Source organism: Diadema antillarum, unplaced genomic scaffold (assembly GCF_040938485.1).
Source record: "Diadema antillarum isolate AM-2024a unplaced genomic scaffold, OU_Dant_1.0 seq00001176_RagTag, whole genome shotgun sequence".
NCBI lineage: Eukaryota > Metazoa > Echinodermata > Echinoidea > Diadematoida > Diadematidae > Diadema > Diadema antillarum.
In genome coordinates, this window is record NW_027271979.1 from 594645 (window position 1) to 621119 (window position 26475).

At 38.6% G+C, this 26475-nt stretch overlaps 2 protein-coding genes across 2 annotated transcripts in view; one reads left to right on the forward strand and one right to left on the reverse strand.

Moving 5' to 3' along the window:
• Window positions 1–18225, reverse strand: part of LOC139744450 (unhealthy ribosome biogenesis protein 2 homolog) — a 29999-nt gene extending 11774 nt beyond the window's left edge. Inside the window, exons 1-16 of the mRNA XM_071654886.1 lie at window positions 18207–18225; window positions 16864–17014; window positions 15566–15692; window positions 14010–14126; window positions 13469–13618; window positions 10341–10489; window positions 9813–9930; window positions 9506–9570; window positions 8225–8387; window positions 7620–7699; window positions 5927–6161; window positions 4206–4297; window positions 3395–3764; window positions 2029–2253; window positions 1449–1601; window positions 418–707 (exon numbers count right to left, since the gene is read on the reverse strand). Of these exons, the coding sequence (XP_071510987.1) occupies window positions 418–707; window positions 1449–1601; window positions 2029–2253; window positions 3395–3764; window positions 4206–4297; window positions 5927–6161; window positions 7620–7699; window positions 8225–8387; window positions 9506–9570; window positions 9813–9930; window positions 10341–10489; window positions 13469–13618; window positions 14010–14126; window positions 15566–15692; window positions 16864–17014; window positions 18207–18225 (2504 nt within the window). The remainder of the gene's footprint in view (window positions 1–417; window positions 708–1448; window positions 1602–2028; window positions 2254–3394; window positions 3765–4205; window positions 4298–5926; window positions 6162–7619; window positions 7700–8224; window positions 8388–9505; window positions 9571–9812; window positions 9931–10340; window positions 10490–13468; window positions 13619–14009; window positions 14127–15565; window positions 15693–16863; window positions 17015–18206) is intronic.
• Window positions 18226–23548: 5323 nt separating this feature from the next.
• LOC139744451 (carbohydrate sulfotransferase 11-like) lies at window positions 23549–26274 on the forward strand. The gene is made up of 3 exons (XM_071654887.1): window positions 23549–23597; window positions 24231–24316; window positions 25021–26274. Exons 1-3 carry the CDS (start codon window positions 23549–23551, stop codon window positions 26272–26274), a joined length of 1389 nt encoding a protein of 462 aa, XP_071510988.1.
• The last annotated feature ends 201 nt before the right edge of the window (window positions 26275–26475 follow it).

The following is a 26475-nucleotide window of genomic DNA, read 5'->3' on the forward strand; positions in this document are numbered from 1 at the left end:
CAAGCCAAAAGTGGACCACTTCCTGATGTGCTCCAAAAGCGTACCAAATGTCAACATGTGAAGAATGCGTGTAACATGCACATACATCATAATGCAAAGAGTTCATTTTCTTTGTTCTGGACAGCTGTAAGTAGTTTAAGCGCGCCAGGTGAATGACCCTCTTGCTACAAAATGCGTGACCCCCTCTAAAAATAACTCACGAGGTATGCTTTCTCAACAGAGTGCTTGAACAAAAACTGGCACAGTTCAGTACGGTACGCTTTGGTTTGGTTCACTTTGGTTCACTTCAGAGCGCTCAAACACATCCTTTGAAGCAATATTGTCTAGGGTGAGTCACAGTGCACTCTTTCTATTTTGTGTGTACTTGCTTTCTCCACTCCCTCAAGTGTTTCTACACTAGACTGGCTGCCCCCTCACCTCCGACAGAGAATCTCCCTCAATCGCTCTCCTACAGTTTCTATCAGCGCGGTCTGCATTCCCCTAGACTCCTTGCAAGCCTCTGCATCCAGGAAACTTGTGGCTGCTTCCCATGCCGTGACCGTCCCGCACTGTCCGCTGCTGCTTGTCTGCGTGCAAACTGCCTGGCAGATGAGTCTAGCTGTAGCTTGGCACTGAGCATCATCAAAGAATGCCAGCAGGGTAGGGACTTGGAGCAGAGTGGAATGCAGCATCGCTGTGTAGTGATTTGACCTAGAAATATGACCAAACTTTGGGCAGACAAGCAATAAGAACAGAGTGATCAGTATTCAATTAAAAAGCTACAAAAATGACAAATCATTCTCGTTCCACAAAATTATGCAATTATAGGGAAAAGACCATGGGAAGAATTCAGCTTGATTGAATTTTAGAAGTAGCAGGCAGTACCAATAAAAGAAAATTCCTCCTCGGAAACATTTTGTTATGACGTTCATGTTACCATCATGCACTAACATTATGAAATCTCACCAACTCTATTTTCTGTTCGCTATAAAAGTAATAATCAGTACCTTTTTGGCTTCATGGCAGCGATGTTACTTTCCATACCTGTCCTGAGGTGCATTTATATAGTAGCAAACTTTTCTGGGTTGAAACATGGTTTTGAAACTGTGTTTTGTGATTTATATTTTGTTACAAACAGTAGTTGTGATTACAAACATGGTCTTGAAACTTGGTTTTGAAACGCACTGTGGAGGTGTGATTCAAAATGGTGTTTCACTAGAAGCAAGGTTTTGAATGTCTTAAACACAACTGTGATTTGGAACACGTTTTATACACAAAATCGTATAAAACGCAACCCTGGAAGAATCAATGTGTCTGTTATACATTTCACATAGAAATGTGCAAGCTAAACTCTTAACATTACAACATCACATAAAGTAAAGAATCATCTACCATGGTTTACATCACATAAAGTAAAGAATCATCTACCATGGTTTACATCATCGTAAGGGACATCACTTCAAACTCACCAGACCATCCCAGGTCCCCAAGTTCTGACAAGATCCTTCCTCTGCCAGCCCCAAGGCTTGTAAGACGCACCCAGAAAGACTCTCCCTGACTGCAACACTCCTCACATCACTGAACAAAGACAGCCCCCTGGCTTGTTGCCACAACAACTGACCCTAATTTTTCAGATGTAAAGAATCAGGAAAAATGAACAAGCTTTATAAAACACAGATGAAGAAATCATATGTTGGTTGTGCACATACATTAGTATCAATTATCAACCTGAAATATTTTGCTCATATTCACTGCAGTACACTAATTGGGGACTTCCAAACAATCAAACAAAAACAAAGGGTTACACCCATGAAAATCTCATTTACATCACAGCAGTATCCCATAAATTTTTGAATTAATAAAGATGAAAATACATAAATGACACTTGGCAGAAGATTCCGACTTTCTTTCCCCAGATTCACACTCTTAAATGCTATCAAAGTATAGGCACTTTACCGTCTTCATCATCACATCACCCAAAAATATACATCACTGTCCTATCGAGTAACACTATTACTTTAACAATAATTCTAACATTCTAAAGTTCACCTTCAGAACAAGAAGTTCTCCACTTTCAGTCCGATCCATCAAGTCAACTACATTTGCCCATGTTGCTGCATCCACATAGCTGTGAAGATAGGAGAAGAATCCATGTTCTGGAGGGGTTTCCCCCTTGGTGGGGGGATCTTTCTCCATGAGGTTGGTGTGCTGTCTGAGAAGCAGAAGCAGTTCTCCCCAGCTATAGCACAATAGGACAGCTCCACGAGTGAAGCTCTGCACAATTAAATTCATACAAGAGAGTGTGAACGGATCTCATGAAGATGTCGAATGTTTTATGTAATAAACTACATGCATGAGACCATCAATATAAACACTTACATTTTCATGGCGGTTTTTGTTTTTGTAAATTTCAAGAATACCCCCTCTATTGAGAAAATAACGTTGCATGAAAATAACGACAAAAGAGAAAACAAAATTTTGCTCCACATTCACATAACACTGCACTGGCCGTGTCAAGTCTAGTCTGGCACTGATGTAATGCTATGCACATGCTGAAGCTAATGGCTACTTGCTAATATCCTTTGAATACAAGTGTTTTTTTGAGATATACTTGATATCATTTCCAGCAATGTTTTAAACCGTTGAGGACGAGTCCTGAGTAAACTCGGGCAAGGGTCTATGGGAAATACGTGTTGTAGCAAAATCAGTCCATCCTAAACGGGTTAGCAGAATGATTTGAATTCACACTTTCTTCAAGAAAGTCTGTGTAATATCTTTTTTTTTTTTTCAATTAAAACAATGACTGGAAAGCCAGAAAGTGTGAAATTAAAAATGTGTGAAAATGTTTGATCGACTGTTAATTCATCAAAATATCTGTATGTGAAAATATCAGTGTTGACATCATTAAACACCAATGCCTTCTCATGAAGAATTGGAAAGCAATCATTCTCTTTCTGATGAAGTGACACAGTCTGTAGTCCATCTGCTTCAGATATAATATAAAGGTCTCATGTATGAGACAGTTGCATCTAAAGAAGTAAAAGATGTCACTTCACTTCTCCTTACAGAAGAGGAGACAGCAAAACCTAGAGAACCAGTCCATCTCACAAAAATACAAAGAGAAAACAAATGAAAGATACCAACTCCTTGTCAAGTGTCCAAGGTCACTAGCAAAGTTTCAGATTTCTAGTATTTCAATTCCATTCTACTCTATCAACAATTCCAGCTGATGCAAACATCAGGGTCCCATTTCATGAAAGCTGCTAGGATAGCAACTCTTGCTAGAATAGCAAATTCCCATGGCAACAGCCAATCAGGAAGCTGGTAGCTTGTTGTTACCATCCCAGCAAGAATTGCTATCACAGTATAAACTTTTCATGAAATGGGGCCCAGATTCCTCGAATGTCGAGCTCACCTGATTTTCTGAGCAGACAGCTTTTAACAGAGGCCTCAGCACATCATGGGACATCTTACGGAGGAGGGACGACACTTGACCCTTGATATGCCCCACCTCTGCAGCATCCACAAGCTTGGCATTCCGCAGAAAGATGTCCAAGATGGTTGCCACGGTTTCAAATCGCAAAGACACATCCTCTTCATCATGGACTTTTGGGGAAATGTCATCAGCTGCGAGTTTCTTCTTCTTCTTCTTCCTTGCTGGTTCTGTTCGAGTCTGAAGAGACGTCACAATTTTTGGCACGTAGTTTGTCAACAGATCCTCCAGGATCATATCACATATGGCTACCGACGAGCCAGGTGTTAGTGACTCAACGGCCTGAGCAAAGCTTGGTGGTGATAAAAAGAGAGAAACAGATATTTCAACACATTTTGCTTTAAGTTCCCTTGCAAACAACTCAATAGTGTCCTGAACATATGCCAATACTTTTATTTCCTTAGCAACTATGATTCTGTGAATATGGCTACAACATGAAAATCAAGTCGACAGTAGAGGTTTAGTATGATTTACCCTTTGAACATTTTGACTAGACCCACAGCATAAAATAGTTGATGAACTTTGTTATTGAGTACCACACTGTATACGTTTTAACCTTAGGGATGATAATGCTTTTTGGGGGGAAGTTATAAATCTTAAACTTCATCTTGGGACTTTGAACCTCCCTCGACAACATTTCAAAACCTTTTGAATGAATCTTTCTGTACATTCCTTTCCATGTCAGTCATTATCTCTATAAGGAAATAGTAGTATCCATGGCTTTAAAACATACCTTGTGTAGAAGCTGGTTGGCAAGTTGATCTTGAATGAAAATTCCTCTCTTGTTAAGACAGCAGACAGCAGCGTTTTCACCAGTCTAGCCATCTATCAGGTATGACATAGGAATATAAAGATATTTGATTCTACACAAGACTTATGGGCTGTTGCAAGAAAGTTGCAATTAATTGCAACTCCCCCAAATCTATTGCAAATCCTGCAATTGATTGCAAATATCTATTGCAAAGTTTGCAATAGATATTTGCAATTAATTGCAACTCGACTTTCTTGCAACCCCCCCCCCCCTTAGAAAAGGTCAAAAACAGCTTCAATATTTCGTCACACACCATTTCACCTACGCTCAACGGAACATGTTCCAACAAGAGACCAAAGTATTCAAGTCCTTTTCAACCCTAAAATAGATGTGCACCATATCGAGGGAGCATGCCTGAGCAGTGGATAGTGACTTTTTGTGGCCAGCAATGCACCCTTGAAAATTTGGTGACCGATTTGGGGGGGGGGGGGGGGGGGGGGGCAAGAGAAGCACATCCATATCCTTCTTCATATTTAGGCTAAAAAATGGCAACTGTTTGCATACTATCACACCCACACAGTCACAAAACTTTACACCACAAACATGCACATTCCAAACTCACAATGTCTTGCGCTGTCACACTTGCACACACAGACAAATGCTCTCACAAGAAGTCAACAATAAAGTGACCAGACGGAGCAAAACCTACCAGATATCTAAACACTCAAGTCATCATCCCACAATCTCTCGCCTTTCCTTATGAATGCACGTGCAGTGCAAATACATATGTAACGGTACAGTATAATGACGTAAATGTATATGATGGGACACATCTAAATCAAGATCTGCTTATGATGACAGTCTCTTGTATTTCCTTTTTTTTCTCTTCCTTGTTTATATATGATTATAGTATGCAATACAATGTCGCTATTTTCCTGTATGCTACATTATCAGGATCAGTGTTATGAATGAAAGGGGCTTTCCAGACGATTTTCGTAATTTCACATCATGTAGTACATAAATCGACAACGCCATGTATAGATTTGTGGAATTTATTGTGGTTCTTCAGCAGAGAAACAATACTCTGAAGAACCTTAAACAAATTACATTGAACAAGGATGATGACATAGGAGGTTCACATATTTCAGAAATGTAGCAGTGCAATTCCATCACAATACTGCTTGCTTGAAAGTTCACCTGTGTATGATCTATGCATGCCTTCTTTTTCTGTTCTGCTTCCTTGAGCCCCGACTCACGCATTCTTGTGGTGACTCTGCCATGTCATCATCCTTGTTCACTGCAATTTGTTCTAAATTTTGAAAACATTCTTATTTCTCATCCCGATCACGATAAATTCTGAAACTCTGTACTCAGTATAACTAATTTATAGTTGTTCAAATGTAAAAATCTGAAAATCATCCGGAGGTCTCCTTTAAATAAATTCAGATAATGATTTGTACATTTCACTCTTCATTGCATACTTTGTTTCAATTTGTCACTCCACATGGAGAGTAAAGAAAGACAGATATATACCCAACCCCAACCCCCAACCCAACTCAAACCAAACCAAACCAAACCAATGTTACCCAACCCAACCCAACTCAACATAACCCAACCCAACCCAACCCAAACCAGACCAACCCAACCCAACCCAAACCCATCACAGTCTATCCACTGACAAAGATCTGAGAGCAGCCCCTGACCTGTCTAAGCTTGGTGTAGGTTTCTATCACTGTTTTCTGAAAGGCATCTCTGGACTCCATCACTTTCTCTACTGATGCCTTCTCTCCTCCTCCTCCTGTTTCCATTGAAGAGGAATCCTGAAAGATGCTGGTTGCCAGGAGACAGGGCCAAACTTCTTGGAGATGGCTTGCCATGATGTTGTGGTCCACAGAGAAAAGGATGCAAAGGCTATTGTACCAAGCTGGATTGTCCTTCCTGTGAAAAGAATCATTCATGGTTTCTGACTTTTTGCATGACTTTATCAGACAGAGTGAAATTTTAATGAACAGGATGTGAAAAGTTTCATCAAAATCCGACACACAATCGGCTATGATACTTTATTTATTGGACATTCTGGTGAAAAATTATGAATTTATGAAATTTTGCTGCAGCCATCCCTGGATGAGATAACTACTATGTTTGTAATGTCACATATGGAAAAACAATCTGCAGAAAATACAAATAGAATTCCACAAAATTTCATTTTTTATGAAAGTACACATTCCCATATGTCAAGGGTAATATTATACCCCCTGCTTTCTGAAAGAGGTAAGTGTAGTGCTCTTTCATTATCTTAGATATTAAAGTGAATATATAATGAAGTTTCTTTACATTTTCTTGATGCTAATTCTCATACAATGTCACAAAGTATTACAGTTTTCTCTTTCAGCGATGGCAGCACCAATGCTCTAAGAATTCAAAATTTTTCAATGGATTGTCCAATTCTCCTCAAACTTTCATTAATGTGTTTCACTATTATTGCTGTATTCCCTCAATTTAGATATATATTTGGGTTTCATTCTCTTATATTAAATGGGTTAGTCAAATACCGGTTAGTGATTGGCTAAACAGAGTCACGTGATGCAGGTACATTCGTCATGTTCACCCATGGGCGAACATTCTTGGTAATGTTCTCCCATGGGAGAACATTTTCACGTAACAAATGACAGAAGGCCTAGGACCAGCCACCCACGCGCGCACAGTGAATTTGGCTCTGCGCGAGCGAGCGATCGAGTCATAGAGATGTAGTGTTCTTAGTATATATCTCTATGGATCGAGTGCGTTGTGCACATGCTGCATGCATGCTGGTGGTTGCAAAGATCGTACACGTACACTAACTATACAAAGCCGGCCCAGTCGCGTCGCTGTGTAGCGCACTGCGTATGAACAGCGTCTGGTCGGGCTACGCTACGTACACTGAATCTCTACGATCTTTGGTGGTTGACGTTGACGTATTTGACTAACCCATATAATATAACAGATGATGACTTTTGTTGTCGGGAACATGTACCAAACGTTCCACCCTCAGGGTTTGAAATGCTATTTCGGGAGGCTATAAGTCCCTCGACTTCGTCTCGGGACTTATAACCTCCCTCAATAGCATTTCAAACCCTTCGGGTGGAACATTCGGTATGTTCCCTCCCCCGCCAGTCATCATCTATATATCAATGTGTTGAGGATGGGCTGATTTTGCTACGACATGCATTTCCCATAGACACTTGCCCGAGTATGCTGAGGACTCATCCTCAACGGGTTAATGACGCACATTTTTCCCCAATATTATAACATCTTGCAAAAAAGACAAGGTGATAATGTCACCTGCAAATAAATCCATGTTCAGTTTCCACTCTTGATACTTCATCACAATAGCCAAAAAGTATGGACGTTGCTCACCTTTTGGTCTTCAAAAGAGTACTGAAGAGAGTTTGGAACCACTCCAGCTTTTTACTCCTCGTGCTGTCATCCTCAGTGACCTAAAGGACACAGAATTATGTGGGGCAGAAATGTTTAAAAGGAACCACACCTGATATTTGGCTCTGAAGACTTGACAACTACCATATATGCTGAATATTTCGTGAGGTTTTTAATTTTTGCAAATTCAAGAGTCGAATTAAAAAACATACAAAATTATTAGCTATGATCCCAACGTGAATGTGACGTGCATGCATACATTTCTGCATTTAGCACTGTACTCCACAATTGTGAATTTAACCACTCGCGAAAATTGTTGGAAGTCCCGATTCGCGAAAAATTTGACTCACTAAATATATAAATGTACAAATGCACTAATAGGTGTACACACGATTTGACATGAGAGGAGACACATGTTCATCTCTTCTACATTTCATTAAGCTATTTTAAGGTGCATGAATGCTTTCCAGGAAGTTTTGTTGCTTGCATTATCTAGTTGTATGATAACCAGTGTAAAATTATCAATAGTGTACATGACTTTGGACTAAAATGGTCTGAGAGCTCAAACACGACATAACTACACTCACAGCATAGCACTGGTGGTCAGTTGCCTGTTTGAGAAGATGCTGCGTCGCCTCGAGTTTCACATCACACATTTCTTTGTAGTCAGGGACAGCTTGACTGCCGCCCTCTGTAGCCAATAGACTGCACAGCTTTTGCAGCAACGCAAATGCCAAGTTGGGAAATGGTCTGCAAAGGGATATAGAATGTTAAGCACAGTCCACATTGCTTAAGTCAACCTTGCGCAAGTCAAAGAAAAGTTCTACCATGAATGGATACGAACATACGTTGATTCTATAGTGTAAGTAGAAATTCATTTAAAGTCAAAGGATTCTCTAGGGTCTCTATGAATTTGACTTGGACACACCTGATCATTTTGACAAAAACAAGACTGGTTCAAAAAAAATATGAAAAGCAATCTTAAATTGGTTATAGTGTGAGAAAAGGAGAGATGAAAATTACAGTGTCAAACATCACAACACTTGCTTTAACAGGCAAGTAATAAGGCATATGTATACAATGATATTGACATTCAGCTTGCAAGGAAAGAAAAGAGATACAGAAAGACCCAGTATCACCAACATTCATAAAAGGAGCATAATATGTTGTTCAACCTAGCATACTGTTTACGTCAACATAGTTGATAAAGGCAAAGTTTGAAGGCAAATCATACAATTGTCTCTGCTTTCACTGAAAAACAAGCAGATAAAAACAAGCAGATGAAAGAAAACGTTTAGAACTCCAACCTGAAATTTTCAGAACAAATGGGCTAAAATATGCGTTAGAGTGCCCACTTTTGTTTCACTTCTTACTCTTTAAAAGATCAATTTTCTTTTGTTTCTATGGCAGGAAAAATACTTTTACAAACCCTTATCCCTTATTCTTAAATGTAAAGTGCTTCATTTGCTGTCCAGTGATGCTTATTTTGCATTTGTTTTTTCTTTGTATGTGTGAATGGCAGCAAATAAAAAAAAAGTCTTGAAAAGCAATCCCCAAATAAGTAAATTTTGTGTGTGATCTAATGGGCCCAAAGGTCAGGTCGTTACCAATTAGAACACGGTCTGTGCCATAAATGTCAGTCATCTTAGTGCTGTCAAATACAAATGAAAACATGTCACAAGATACAAGAGGAAAATGAGGGGGAAGGGACAAAAATGGTTTGTTTGTTTTTTGTTTTCTCTGGGCAAATTAATAATTGAGATACATGGAATGTCAACGATGTGCGACCAAAATAATAAACAAAGTTGGAAAAACAAGTAAGGGATGGTGAATGGAAAGTTGCTACCACGAAACTTAGCTTCACTCACTTGAAACTAGCAATGAATGCCGAGTTCAGTAGTGGAAGTCCACATATCACGCTGGCGTCATTGACCTACAACATAGAAAAATGAAAGAGAGAGTGATCAAATCCAACTACTCCACAAAGCAAACTTTTATCTTCAATAAACCTATTTTTTGCACAGACAAAAGACAACGACAAACTTACATGGATTCTATTATACACTAGAAGATGATGGCAAGCTGTTATAGTGGACCTCGAGTGCACTGAATACACCAAAGAATTCTCTAGACAACAATGAGCACTGAATATCTTATCATTTGGGATAGAATTACCTGTGATGCCAGGAAGCTCATGAACTTGGCTGCAACATCAGTCCATATCCTGCCCTCTTTCTTCTGTTTCTCTCCCTCTGATGGCATCAGGTGTGTTTTGTACGCTTCGGCAAGATCTCTGAAACATTAGACGCATTACAAACGAATGCCTTCATAACTAGACAGCAATTACGTTACATTACACATACACACATGTATGTGTAACTAAATTTAATGACATTGTAAAAAAAAAAATAGCCACAGTGTGTAGTACCATACATGCACGGTATAATTATATTATGTTTGATAATATTGCTGAAAGGAAAAAGGAATTGTAAATAAAGTACCATATACATAATAACTAACTAAATAAATAATTCATATCAAATCAACTTCAAGAATAGCGAAGCTTTGAGAATAGCAAGCTTTGAGAAACAATATCATACATGCCAATACATACATGGACAATGGAGGAGACAATAGAGGATGTGTACCTCTCAAAATATAAACCAATCCCAACACAACATTAAAAACAGCAAAGTCACCTACCGTTCAAATATAACATTCCTGATGAAACTGCTCAAGGCATTCAGAGTAAGGACCACTTGCTCACTCTTGTTGCCATGGTGATGTAACCTTATTGCAGAATGTAGCTTTATGACTGGAAGGAGTAGCTTCTCATATAGCAAGCAGTATGCCTACAATGAGAAAATACAAAAGTTAAATTTTCATACAATTTTGCGTATCAATTTTCCTTATCACGGCCCATCTTACAAATCTAGAATTCAAATCTCCAACAGAATATATTTCAAAAATTGTATTTCATTGTTCATGTCATCAATTTCAATCAACTTTTAACTCTTTATGCGCCATGGTGGAAACCCCCCCCCCCCCCCCCCCCCCGAGTGCCACATTATTCTGAGAAACCAACATACTCATGCTTTGAGATACATTTTTTTTTTCTTCAAATCTATGTACTTTTGTAGATACAGTCAAACCTGTCTATAGCGGCCACCCATGGGAAACGGAAAAAGTGGCCGTTATAGAAAGGTGGCCGCTATAGACAGGTAATCCAACTTTGTGTACATTGCCTAAATGCACATGTATTATCGTTGTATACATCTATAAACACTTACATGTACATGTATGTGTGTACGTATGCACACGTGTGTATCATGCATAAAACAATGTCGGTGTTTATGAAATTGTTGACAGTAACCGTAGCATGTGCACAGTCATGAAGAAAACTTAACACTAGTGCATTATTGGGACTGAATAAGTGATGAATGCAACGGTGGCGATCACTGAACGTTGCCCAGGAATGACTGGCACGGCTAAAAAGCAGAAAAACACACTGAATTATCGGCTCGGCTACGGCTCCATCAGGTTTTTGGCCGCTATAGACAGGTTAAAATCTACCACGGGAAACAAAATTTGTGGCCGCTGGCCGCGTTAGACAGGTGGCCGCTATACACAGGGTCTTTAACATGGCTTTTCTCTCGGGGGGATTTTTCAGTGGCCGCTATAGACAGGTGGCCGCTATAGAGAGGTGGCCGCTAAGGCAGGTTTGACTGTATATGTTGAATTGGACATGCAGTGAGCCAAGTTGTAGAGAAAATGTAAAGCTTTTCTTTTATGTAAATTATACAACAACTCTTTGATTGCTTTTCTTACAGATGCCCACTAGCTACATTACTGTAAAGGCATGACTTTTGCACACAAAACAGTGACAGAAACTTAGAATTTATAGTCAACCACAACATAGAGTGCAAGCTATATGTGAGAGGACTCACAAGAAATGCTGTCATTGTACTGTGACATTTGGCAATTTATTGATCGGTTTTGGCGGGTTTATGCGTTTGAGCAGAATATGAGAAGTTGGCGCGCCGTCGATTGAATCAGGCATGTGAACGTGGCACATAAAAAGAGTTGAGGACCATCAGATAATCATGTACAAAAACAGAGAATACAAACATAATTCTGATAGCATCCAGATGACATGAAGTGGCATTTGCCACTTGGAACATTTAGGCGTTGCTAGGAAGTCATCTGCACCTAGGATGGGCAAGGTTTATTGAACATCATTGAATGATGGAGCACGTCAGATATTTGTTGTACCGGCTTGCTTTTTGGTGATTCACATTCTTCTGGTTTCCATCTTAATCTGCTTGTGCCTTGTCAATCCTTCAACTAGAGATTTCACCAAACTTTGTCTTTTGTTTTTGATAAAACTAATAAACACGATGAATGTGCATGTGTTTATAAATACAGTGCACTCCCGTTATAACGAACACGGTTATAACGAAATTTCGTTATAACGAAGTAAAACTTCTGGTCCCAAAATTATCGCCATTGAAGTCTGTGGTACAAAATTCGCTTATAACGAACACGGTTATAGCGAAATTTCCGTTATAACGAAATCTTTTCTGAGCACCACTGACAAAGAAAAACAAAAGAAATGTGCTCCGTTATAACGAAATGCGAATCGCTTCCGAAAATACGTAGCGGAATAAGCATTTATTGCGTCTCTGCATGGGCGAACGCTTCACATCACTGTGTACGTGTTCGCTCCTTGCGTCCTGCACAGTTTCCGAGGGGGACTTGCATTATTGTAATACAATAATCTGAAATTAAACAAGGTTTGTTTTATTGTTCCGAAGGTACTTTATTACAAAACACACAGATTCTTATACACCTAAATGTCCGTTGGTTCGGAAATGAAATAGGGTTTGTTATTACGAACATTTTGGCTTTATTCAATTAGTTAGTTATTACTAAAGTTTGTTAAACAGACAATGAGATATGGTTCTTGTAACGACGGTTCGTTAGTCAGGAAATGACAGGAATTCTAAACTATTGTTAATCGGAGCATTAAAAAAATTTTCTTTAAGCCAAAGGTGAAAAAGGTGTGTCCACTAACAAAACTTGGGAATTGCAAACTTCATAATCGTCTTAAGATAACCGAACCTACGAAATAACTAACCTTTCACAGTTTTTTTTTTTTTAAATTTACAAACCTTATTTCATTGTCGGATTAAAAAACCTTCGGAACAGTGAACCATTCTCATTTTTTTCATTTACAAACCTTCGGAGTGACGAAACTCATTTCATTTTCTGATCAACGAGCCTTCGGAAAACGAACAATATATTTATATCTAAATTATGAACTTAGGAATAACGAATCGTCGGAAGAGCGAAGCTTCAAAATAATGAACAAACCTTTGGATTCCTGGGAGTGGCGAAACTTCGGAACAAAGAGTCTTTCGGAGTAACGGACTTTCGCAAGAAACGAATCTTTGGAATAGCGAACTGTAACGGAATCCTTAACTATCATTTTCTATACGACTTTAATTGTGTGACAAGAACAACTTTATGCTCTCTTTTAAATGTGATATCCAAACGAAATTAAAAAGGTACCATCCCATTTTACATAGCTTTCCAGTGTATGATGAGTATTCAACAAACATGATATATGCGTGGTTACCTTGTTTTTGTTATATATTGTATTTGTTCGGTTATAACGAAATTTCATTATAACAAAAGAAAACGGCCGGTCCAAAGCATTTCGTTATAACGGGAGTGCCCTGTAGTGCAAAGATTTTCATGTAGTGAAGGACAAACTGTAGAGCTGAGAAGAAGGAAGAGTACAGCAAATGTGACAGGCCACATGAATTCACCTTCTTGCCATTCTGCTGCTGTTGATAGAGAGTTGTGCATTTTGCCAGTGACTTGCTCAACACCTTCAACAGTTGAGCATGAATTTCTGGACAAGTGCCATCACTGCAACGAGCCGCTGACAATTCAGTCACAGTAACAGTGAGGGAAACCTGTGATTATGAAAGATGACATCAGACCTTGTTAAGATTACTGACTTACAAACAGCTCTTCAAATAGTATTCCCCACATCATTTATTGAAGGTATCATCTCTCTCATTACAAAACAGTATTGATTGATAGCAGTGAAAGAAACTTTCAACACTGAGAGATTTAGAGTGAAACTCTGTTCCATGAATTAAAAGATAAATTAAAGACTTACTGTCTTTGATTCCAGATCTAAAATTGGCACAGGCATTTTAAGGGGACATAAAATGTTTAATGCTCACAAGTTCTACACACCTACACGTAACAGTTTCTCACATCTCACTGGTGAGTTTGATTATTTGCGTCTGGTTCGATAGTTGTGGAATGTTCACTTTCATAAAATGTGCTCATACTCACAAATGAGTCAAAACTGGTGTTCTGGACAAAACGAAGCTTGTTATTGGCCAGAATCCTATCACAGCAGCCAATGACAACGTCTGATAAGTCTTGTCTCCCTAGGGCACTTGTCAGAGCCTGGAGAGAAACAAACCCCCAAATAAACACTTTCAAGATATATAAACCCCCAAAACAGGCACACAAAAGGAAAATATGAAATACATGTATAAAGTAACATACAAGCTCCTTGCAGTAGCTGCAATGCATGGAAAATTATGCTGGATCTCAGCAATTCGATAAAAAGAAATCCTGGAAATGTATCAGACGAGAGCATAACTCAGTAAGCAGTGTAGCATAAAAATATTATCACTTCTGTGAACATACTCTCATTCATTTTCTTCACAAAATAATTATTGTGCAAGATGGCTTTTTCTTGTGTGTATTTCCTTGTCATTTATGATACTTTTCTTCAGCCTTACAAGTCCTGGGAAATTTTGATAGAGATATGCAAATTTTGTCATCATTAGAATAGCATCTCTGAATTTCATTGTATATCACATATTACTAAATGGAACTGACAAAACTTACACCTGCCAAAAATCAGAAAGATATTTCCAAACCTTCGACAATTAAAGAGCAAGACAGGAATGTTTATCTTTTAAAACGTGTTGCCAATTCACAACTACGCAAATAAAGAAAAGAAATAGTACCCATAATGAGAGGTGTCTAAAAAGTCTGCAACCAGAATAATCATTTATGAATAACAAAGGGCTCAAAATTGAATTATTTCTATTTTTCTCTTCCATATGAAATACCAACAATGAATATTAAAAGTAAAATTAGGAGCTGTGAATAACAGGTCTGTGAAAAAAAAAAAGAAACCTAAATCACAGCAAACTGACTGCTGTGCAAAGTCACATGGATGACTCTCCTTTTCCAACGATCAATGTATCTGCTTTACATGAACAGCCCTTCATGTTCATTTTGATGAAGATCATTGACCTTGACTACTGACAGAATTGACCTTTACTCCTCACTGCACAAAGTAAATACATTTTAATATATTGCTTTCCACTGCATCAAAGAACATTGTTATTGGACTGATACCTAATGGACTATACAGAGACTCGAACTCTCCCACTTTCGACGGGAGACCTCCCGTCAAAAGCCCATTTTTGCAAAAATCTCCAGTTCTCCCACCCTGGCTCTGTGTCTCCCGCTTAACATGTATTTTCTCCCACTTGAAATTACCCTATCTCTTACTTAGTGCATCATATGTTGAAAAATAAGCCTGAGATAGCACAAGAGAGCATCTAGAACCCTAGAGCTTCCAGGGCCCTTAAGCAGGCCCTGGATCCCGGCTGCAAAGGACTTCACACACATCAAGTTGGAGTCTCCAGTTTGCTCAGGATTTTAGGTGGGAGAATCTTCAGATCAGAAGGTGCTTGAGGTTGGAGTCTCTGAATGTATAGCCAGAACAAGACATTTGGGTTAAATTTTGGTGCATACAAACTTGACTTCTTTCAATGCAATGAGCTATACTGCGCATCCCAGAGAGCAAAAGATCAAACACTCACTGAGCACAGGTTGCCACGGAGATTGAGTGACTTGCCCTCAAGCTGCATCCCTTGTATCTCCCGACTCTTCAGTGCATCATGGAGGAAAAGCCACAAAGACTCCTCTGCAGCAGTCTCTGCTCCAGACCTAGCACAAATTGTGAAATGATTTCTTTTATTTCAGGGCATGTTCTATGGCCTGAATTTACGAAGGTGGTACAATTGAAACCATGGTTTAAACCATCTTCTGTGTAAATATGATTGACAGACTGCGTATGCAAACAGACGTCCAGTAGCAAATGCGCATCGATACGCGCATGTCAAAGGTACACCTATTTTACGCTTATTTTAGACCATGGTCCAAGTTTAAACCACCTTAGTGAATTCGGGCCTTTCTGTTTAGATTTTAAAACATTTCCCTGAATGACGATGCACAATAATGATGATGATGATGATGATTTCAGCATTTGTATGACACCACATATCTATTTCAGGAAAAAAAAAACCCAGATCAAATCAAATTTAAATCAAAATCTCTCTCTAAAATATTGCACTCATCAAGTAAATAAACCACGAGCATCAAGTCTCCTCCAGTGCAGTGATAGTGATGACTTTCACTCAAAATATTGCCTCTGGGTTACCTTGACCCTTTGCATGCTTGGAGTGCAGATTGATGTAGACAAAACCCAGTGTTGTTCACACCGTCTATGCCCCTGGCACAAAAAGGGTCAAATCATTTACTCTCACAAATTCACATCAAATGATTGAATCACACTCTTTTGATGTTTGTACATTACATTCCTTTGATGACTACAATATGTCTGTCATTACTCTCATGTAATTCCATTTTATTTATTTTTTTCATTTGCATTTTTTCTTTTAGCTCTACAGACATTAACCAATTTCATAACACTAGATAATACAGATGCACTACACTTGGTTATGTCAAAATCAGTGCAAAGGGGTGGAATAATTGAAGTGATAGTTATGGTTGCCACCAAACAGCCTTTTGAGCAGAACTGCATGAAAGACTGCACAATGATTTTAGCCATTTGTTCAACAGATTTTAAGAAGACACAAACAGAACATGAACAACCTTTGAATTGTTGGCAACATGATAAAAATCTTCGTGATGAAGAATTTCATGTTCTGACATATGACCAATTAGCACAATCAGCAATTGCTATTAGTACCTCTTGACAGAGTAGTCCAATTGTTGGCTGAAAAAACAAACAAACTACTGGACCACTGACCCTTTCAATCGGAAGTAGAAGACTGCTCAAAATCAGTCTCCTTCTTCTCACTTTATCACTCCTCACCTGTCTATGGTGGCCAGACCATGGCACATCCAATCTAAGAGAACTTGATGCTTGTTGGGCAGGAAACACTGGTTGGAAACCCAGCCAAACCTGGCTAGCTTGACTCTGTCCTCCCATGGCACACCGCTGTCCTTCAGGTGCTTGTACAATCCTAAAAACATGAGGAGACATAGACCAATAAATCTGCCTCTAGTTTGGGGACCTTTTATTACCTGTGGCACACAATGCGGTCGGCCCCTCACAACACACAGATACACTTGTAAAGTTGCTTGCATTCACTCTGCTTTGTAGGCTCACTTACATAAGCAATGGGGATAGAATTCCCCCCTTTTTTTTGCAATGAAAATGGTCACAAAACTTAGCATGCATACGTTCGTATCATATCAGGGCAATTACCCTGGATTTTGAAATAGAAATTTACGTCAGAAACGTTACATTTTATGACATGACAAGTGGCTTTGGAAATAAATACAAATCTATGTAGCAATGACCAACATAATGTTTATAAATTTTACTTTCTGTCTGGTAATCTGGAGTTCCAACATTTACGGTTCACTGAATCTGCGATTGTGTGAATCGAAAGCTCATTTACTGCCTTAACTGGTTACATACCACAATGTAACACATCCATTCATTTATCAGTGCGCAGTGTAGGTTAACTCAGCTCAGGTTACTACTACTACTTATTAAAACCAAATGTATAAATCAACAATGTCCAACATTCCATTTCCATATACCGATATCATTTATTTGAACCTCTACTAGCTAGAACCTACGACAGGGTCAGCCTGCTAGTACAATATACTATCTCTACAGGTAAACTAAATTACACTCACAGCCTCGTCTAACACTGTTATGTTACAGTGTTAGTGTTACAGCCTGCATAGATTCTAAATCTAATACATGTATTAATAAGCGATATCAACAAGGTCACCGACACGGACAGTGAGCAACAAACGTTTGTATAGATCTAGCAACCTCGTGCTATGTAGCTAGACCTTTTACTCATTTATTACACGTATAGACTTACCTGCGACCATCCGAAGGAGAAACGTTCATAACTGTGTCAACTTTACAACTTCGGCATGTTCAGGGTTTATATAGACTATGCAGGCATAGGCCTACATGAATGAACATATATGGGACTAGGCTTTACGAGTCAAGGAAAGTGAAAGACAACATTATTTTGTTGAATAGACTCTATGATTAAGTTCAGCACTTTATGAGCAAAGTCCACGCAGTTAAACAAGTTTGAGAAATACATTTAATATCGACTGGATTATCGAGATAATTGTCAAATCGAGGCAAAAACTGCACGCCAACACTACCCACGTGTTCTTTACCTGCATAGCGCGCCGCCATGTTGAATTCGATCGCACACTCTACGATCTTTGCTCGTGCCAAAGATCGTACGGAGTGTACGATCTTTGCTAGTACAGTGTACGCGGCTAGTAGTACACGTACCTTACCTGCGCGGTATGCTAGTGTTTCTTTTATTTTCAACATTGTGACAATACATGTACTAATATTTGATTCATCCTGAATAGGGTGGGCCCTATGTCTACTAAAAACGTTATTGATGATTCGCTCTACATTTATTTACTGAATTTACTTAGTTAGATAGTCTTTATTTCTAACAATTTTTATTTCTGAATGTTATGAGTTAGGCCCTATCATTTTAAAGACACGCATGTACTATTTCAACAGTAACTATGACGCCTTATTTTCACAGCCACAGCAAATTTCTCACCAAATACACCCACGTTTAGAATTACAATATCTTGCAGTTGCACTCTCACTCATGCACACAATGTCTAAAACTTCCTCTAGGCCTACATTCTCAAGTTGAAGTCAATTGTACAAACGATTCTATATAAAAGTAAATTCACAGTCAAAATCTACCCACCTGCACATAGACATTAATGTACAATAATCAGCGAACAATTTAATGCGTTTCTCTTTGGAAACCATAAAAATGTTGATGTTTATTTTCTTTTTAATCATAGGCCTATAGTGGGGCCCCATCAAAGTAAAGCTCTGCTAATGATGGCTATTTCCCGTACAGTATTGTTTGTGTTCACCCTGTCTTTTATACTTGATATTGCAGAACATACAACATAACCATTCTTCTGTATTAGGCCCTATGTCATGTTAATAGGGACAGTCTGTGATATTGTCCTCGACCATTATAGGCAACTATGAATAGGTGTTTCAGAATTAAAAATTCCTCTTCTAACATGTATCTTCTCAAGTGTTTGCATATATACTTTCATTTTTTGCTGAAGGTATAGACGAAAAACAAGACAGAAGTAAAACAAACCCCAATTCTCAATTTTCTTTACATATGCCTCATTCTTGCGCACAACTTTCACAAAACTAATATCAAAATGTATATCATGTCACTGCACTGTCTTCAAGGAATGTATGCTTTTCATATTTGTTATAAAAATAAAATCGTACTTGCATTACTCCAACGATTATGCGCAGTTGGACATCAAAACTTTCAAGGCAGTGGTATTGCTCTTCAGCTATATATAGTTCTAACCACTATGTGTGCTATAGATCAACAGCTATGACCTTGGATACTCCAGACGACGAAACGCGATATGAGTACCAGGATAATTTTGAAAGTGTATAAATCCACTCCATATTCATGCTATTATATATGAGTGAATATATAGTCAAATCGTGTTCGATATCACGTTATTCTTGAAATCATGCAAAAAGAGACCCCCCTAAAGAATCTCCCCGCTGTTCAACTTAATCATTGTAGGTAGTTTTGTCTAAAGGACCATCGGGTTAAGGAGGGCGAGGGGTTTTATTCAAAGGGAAATTCTAATGCAATTGAAAGTAAGTCTGAAAAGCAGGAGTAAATTTCCGAGTATAACAAGGAAAAGGTTATCAAAATCGAAGGGAAAATAAGGAAGTTATACACCGTAATTACATTTTGGACTCAAGTTTCGCTAATTTTTCAGGGAAAAGTTCTTGAACAGTCAATATGAATACGTAAATAGTAAAGTGATGCTGTCATCCCCTAAAAAATTGGCATGTATAGTTTGTACATGAAAAAAAATGATGAAATGTCCAATTTTTCATTCAAAAGCAATTACGCACCAGTATATAAAATTGTGACAACTGATCATCATTCTGAAGTTATTGAACCAGGAATAACATCATGTTTTACACTAACAGAAACAATGAATTTTTGCCATTTTTTAAAACAGTCTGTGGAAAATTGCGAGGAAACGACATCATCCGCTCACTCATTTGCATATTCATATATCAAGTATATTTTACGAGAGCTGTTCTGCAGAACTTAATGAAACTTCACAATTTCATGACTGCCCTAATTTTCATCCAATTTTGATCACATTTTTACTGTTGTACTCGTGACATTCTACTCTTCCTTCATGGACTGAAATTCCTCTTTAACCCTTTGAAGACAAGTCCCAAGACTATAGTATGCTCGGGCAGGTGCCTATATAGGAGATATAGCAAAATCAGTCCGTCCTCAACGGACCGGGAAAGGCCTCGAGCATGTGTGACGAGAGGTAGTATACAACCAGAAGAATCTGACGTGATGGAATATTGGGTGAATGAGGAAGTGGTCTTGACAATGAAGTTGATATATCCGCGATGCTCAAACTTATATATTGCTAGAGATAATGATAGATCATGATAATTAATGGTAGCAGAGGCTGCAAAGGCAATCTCCTTTATAAACGTGGATAGTGGTTGGGTTTGATGAGAATGCATGCAAATGAAACAAGCTAGGCAAACACGCCCGATATCCACTTCTACTACCACGCTAGTAAGATCTCTTTCGAAATGCTCCAGACGTATGTAATTTCGCCGAAGGGAACACAATATACGGTACAAGGTATTTTTTTTTTGGAGTGTGCTCACTTCGTTCACAGACATGATAGAACAAGAATAAGATTACAATGTTTTGATTTTTCATACTGTCACTGTTATCAACGATATCATATTGATATGGCAATCCTTGCGGTCTTTGCTTGTTTGGTTTGTTTATTTATTTGTTTGTGTGTGTTGGCGTGTGAGTTTGTATGTCTGTGTCAAAAATATACAGTAAGTTAGTCACAGCCACACAATAGAACATTGATCATCGATTGATTGATTCTTGTTTCGCTCGAACGCTCGAAAAGAACGTGATGCACGCTTATACGAACGCGATATCGTCTACAGTTCGGCTCTAGAATTAAGTGGCAGACCCTCCATGTGTGTGTGTGTGTGTGTGTGTGTGTGTGTGTGTGTGTGTATGTATGAGTATGTTAAGAACCTTTCAGTGTGTGTTGCGAACTTTTTAGAATTTGCGCTCTCGATGTCATCATGATCACTTGTGGGCTTGTTTAATTCATATGGTAACTATATATAACCAAAAAGTATAAGGACCATGTGGTTTCTGGACGCTGTTACATTTTGTTCACGATACAAGAAACGAACTTTATTTTCATTGTACAAATATTTTTACTTCATGATGAAAAGAAACATATTGGCAAAATCTAATATTTATGAAGTTTTTGGAATAATCCCAAATGTCGTCGGGAATCCTCCTTTGAGATGCATGGGAAAATAAAACGGTTATCAACAGCAACAACAACAAAAAAATTGTCAAAATTCTTGTCCATTTTGTTGTAAATAGGCTTGATATTTTAGACAGACTTTGAAAATCTGATTATCTGTCCGAACAAGATCTCGCAAAAAATTATTTCCTGTTTTTGTGCATTGTGTGCTCTCATAGTAAATATTCTGCGGTTTATACATAGTATTTGTTACAGTATATATTTCAGAGGAGTATACCATTATCATGAACAACCATCATCATGAACAAGCTGGTAGCTGGTAGCAGCTATACTGTTCAACCACAATCTTCCAAACTGTCAGATTAAAGGCAAGTGACACCTAAAATAAAGAGCCCTTTTTTTTTCTTTAGGATTTTTTTTTTTTTTTTTTTTTACGAGAGGTCATGCCCTTTGACTATTCCTAATACAGAAAACTGGCTTTCGTATACTGGACTCGCCGGGACGGCTGGATAATGATTGGATCAATACTTTCCCTGGTGTGCAGAATGTTTCTCCTTGTGACGTAAGCAGTCTTTTGTCATTCCAATCCTTGCATCGCAGGATAAGTGCCACGGCAAACGAGCGTTAAAAGTGTATTTGTCAATCTGCGATGCGTTCCAAAAGCCTGACCGAGAAGGCGTGTAGCACTCAATGAGTTGGATTAGCTTCTTCACGTTTACATCTGTCCCTTCTCGATCGGATGGCGTGCTCATAAACATGGGATAGCTCATAATTTCACTGGGAGCATGTAGTCTAGTGGAAGTTTTGAACTAAAGCCGATCCGCAGGTCGCCTGTCATTTGCCACGTAGGAAGATTCGTTGATGTCTTCCACATCAGGACGCCGGTTGATTGACTCTGGTACGTTGTATTGTCATTGGTCAGTATACTGCTTCTTTCCAGCTTGATGATCATTGCAACATACAAGTTACGAGCTGAGTATCATAACTTGAACCCTTTGTATTTTACGAAAGATACTTTGCTAAGATACTTTGCTACGATGCTTCGTCACCAACTTCGAAATTAGTTTGATGCCCAAATATTATTATGTAACATCGGCGATGAAATGCTTAAAAGATAATTAGGCGCTTGTCTTTAATGCATACATGATATTTCTCATTAATGTACATCATTGTGTACAAAGTGTTCGAGCAAGAGGTATGATGTGCGAGGTTACATCTTATGTTTCACTTTATTTAGTCTGGCACTGGGTAGAAATGATGTTATGGTAGTATTTGTCTATGGGAGAAAACAACGGGGTATTCCCATATATTGCTATAGTGTGTGTGTGTGCTTGTGCGTCATTTTTTTTTTATTCGACTCTTGGAAATCACATCAAAGCAAAGCAACTGAATGCTGTAGAAACTATGACCGAGCCAGTAAAGAGCACAAGGATCGGTCATAAGCACTTTGTTACATCTGTTGTTTGTTATTTTGTTTTATTTATTTGTTTTAAGCCAATGCATATTCATTGCAAAATGTTAAAGTATATAAGGCACGACCTCGAGTCTTGTAAGGTATAAGATATAAAGAGCCCGGGCAGTCAAATAATACAGTGCAATAGGAGACTCAGACTTCTACTGTAACCTCTAGTATTTTGCTGGCTAGCATTCGTCCACTCCTGTGCACGGACTTCTCCAAATCAATTTTTGAAGAAAATTACCAACTTGCCCTGAAGAAGTTCACAGGAGTAGACGAAAGCTAGCCAGAAAAGTACTAAAGGTTGGCATATAGAAGCCTGAATCTCCTCAACTGATGAAAGTTTTCTGCATCATTCGGGAAAAGTCAAATAGCATTTGACATTATCTTTGTGATGATGATGATGATGATTATCATTATTATTTTTGTCATTATCATCGTTACTATACATTTATCAATTATTCGGCTATTTAAATGTCTCTGCACAGTTTTACTAGTAATTAGTATATTATTTGGATTATGCGTATAGTAACCACGACCTTTTCATTTGTATAATTATTATGTTCTTTACAGGACTGCCGATCTGTTTTGTGATCCACAACCAACATCAGGAAGTATGGCTGTGTCGTTCTTCAGGCTTTTTAGCCCGAGGAGCGGAAGACTCTGCAGATGCATTTTGACTGTCATGGCGGTCACAGTCATTATGTACACCCTTCTGACTTTAGAAGGAAAAGGTTAGTGATTTTCTGTAAAAAACAATGGTATTTTATTCGTTCAACCCACAATCAAGATTTTGGCTGCGGTGGTTTAATTTGACTCTTCTTTGAAATATTTATGTTGCTACCTACGTGATAAGCATTCATTTCTTCAGATTTCTTTTTTTTTTCAAAGTTTGCCTTGGATGCAATGCAGAGTGCCTATGTCATAGTGGTCTATATCAAATTGACGACTGGCTATACACCACTTTGGGATAACTAACCCCGAGAAAAATGTATGTTGATTGTATAGTATATAGAAACAAGAAGTCGAAGAGCAACAAACAGTTACAAAATTCTTTTAAAATCCCGACATTCTGATCGATAATTTCTAGACATGTTTCTATAGTGTTAGTCATCCATTATAAGGCATTCGTGCACACCTCGTCTTGGTCGTTATCAGTAATAGCCATTGGACATTTTTGTCACCATATAGACGGTGACATAATTTGCGGAAATCATTTTTTTTTTATGTCTCAATACTGCATAATTATGTAACTCCGATGACCGTATACACTATAGTCGTAACTTCTGATAACTAATGTTGTCTTTCTTCTTCTCCTTCCTCTTCTTCTTCTTCTTCTTCTTCTTTGTTCTCTATTCTTTCATTAGATGAATCAAACCCAAATGATGATAGAGAAGAGAAATCGGGGCAGGATGAGAACGATCCCAGGAAGCTACACTTGCGGCCATATTTGGTAACTTTATTTTACTAGCTGAATGAAATGATGTGGCCAAATTGACGTGATCTGGTGTCGAAGTGTGACGTAATGATAATATTGTCTCGTTGTCTCTGTAGCTCATAAAGCCGATGAATAGTTCTGTATTATCTTATCAAGTATATAGAGGAAGTTTTGATACATAAAAGATTTTTGTTCTCGTAGACTTTACACTGATAATACCACAGCTAAGGTACTTTTCAATAATCACGATGCTTAGAATTATGTAGATAGCCTCCATTTACTAATACGAACACTGTATTTCTCTATAAAAGCAAATAATTCTATTTAAACTGACGTTTTAACACTAAATTTGAAATTATCGCGTGGGAGGGGAACTTGCATTCAAAAGAGAGTAAAGTAAAATATAACAATAGTGAAACTTTTGTAATAGGCTTACTGTGAAAATCATTGCGATTTCTTCGGTCAGTCATGTCGCAGTTCTACTCCCTTCTCCTGAAAAGACATCATTGCCTTGTCACTGAATATTTTTTCCGCCATTGAAATGATTATTTATCTATAAATACGTTGGCTATGTATTTCTTTCACGTTCCTTTGAGATTTGATTATTCACCATACATGTAATTGCAAAATTCAGAGACTGTGATATGGTACATGTGTTGAATGAACCAGTAACTGATCCAAATGGACTAACAGTTTTCCTGCTTTTCTGTGTCAAACAGGTAAAGGAAATCAAAAGTCGCATAGAGCAAACGCACAACTTGCACAGAACGGGACTTGAAGGCGAAGGCAGCGTCAATGACCTGCTACATGGCCTGAACGTGGAGTCGAAAAGTGATGAAAGGAATATCAAAGCAGATGAGGACATTCCAAGATGTCACGTCTGTGGTGAAGGGTCTGAAAGTGTAACCAAGCATCAAACCAATCCAGCAAACCTATCTGACAGTCGCACATTCCAGGTCGTGACATCAAGGTATACCATCAAAATTGTTCAGAGCAATGATACTGATTCATTCCCGCCAAAAGTCTTGGGAAATAAGTTGAACACCAGCATCCCGACAGCGACTAATGGCTCCAAACTGCAGGCAAATACCACGTCACACACTGTGAAGCGGATCATTCCTCCCAAAGAGTTGAAGATTAGGAAGGAACAAGAAAGACGAAAGGCTCAAGTGGAGCATACTTGCAACACATCTCCGAATCTTCAGTATCAGAAACTGCTCTATCGCGACACTCTTTCGCATGTATTCGTCCTCGACAAACAGAAGCTCCTATTTTGCTATGTTCCCAAGGTCGGATGCAGCAACTGGAAACGTATTTTGATGGTTTTGTCAGGACGTAAGATGAGTATGAAAGACATCACGTCAAGGGAGGCACATTCGCGCAACAAACTGACACGCCTTGGTACCCTTTCCAAGGCGCAGCAGTTGGAGCGAATCTCCACTTACCGCAAAGTAATGTTTGTTCGTGAACCTCTGACTAGGGTTCTTTCCGCCTACAAGAACAAATACCAGGATCTAGATGTCTATCGACTTGCCCCGGAGAGTCTTCAGAAGGTTGCGAAGCACGTTATGGAAAAGCACCGCCCAAACGCGACGCAGGCAGAGCTCAAAACAGGGGAGAACATCACGTGGACAGAATTCACCAATTACCTCGTGGACCCCATTGAGAGACCCAAATTCGACGAGCACTGGAAGGAGATGTACAAACTCTGCTCGCCTTGCAGGATCAAATATGATTTTATTGGTATACTGGAGAATATCCAGGAAGAAGCCAACTATGTCTTGAGTCATTTTAACTTTACCCGGAAGCTGTCATACCCGAGTTCGGCCAACAGTCACCCTACTAACAGCGCGTCTACCAATGTCACCAAATACTTTGATAGATTTTCAAGAGAAAAGTTAAGAGCCTTGTGGAACATTTACAGATTTGATTACGAGTTATTTGGATATGATAAGCCAGCTTTTATTGTATGACACCCATTACCTATTTTATTGCGATTTTCATAATTGCACATTATGTAGTACATAAATCAATAGCTCCATGTATATAGATTTGTGGAATTTATTGTGGTCCTTGAACAGAGAAACAATGTTCTGAAAAGTCTTAAAACAAATAACACTACACATGGTTGATGACATAGGAGCCTCACATACTTCTGAAATGTAGCTGTGTAA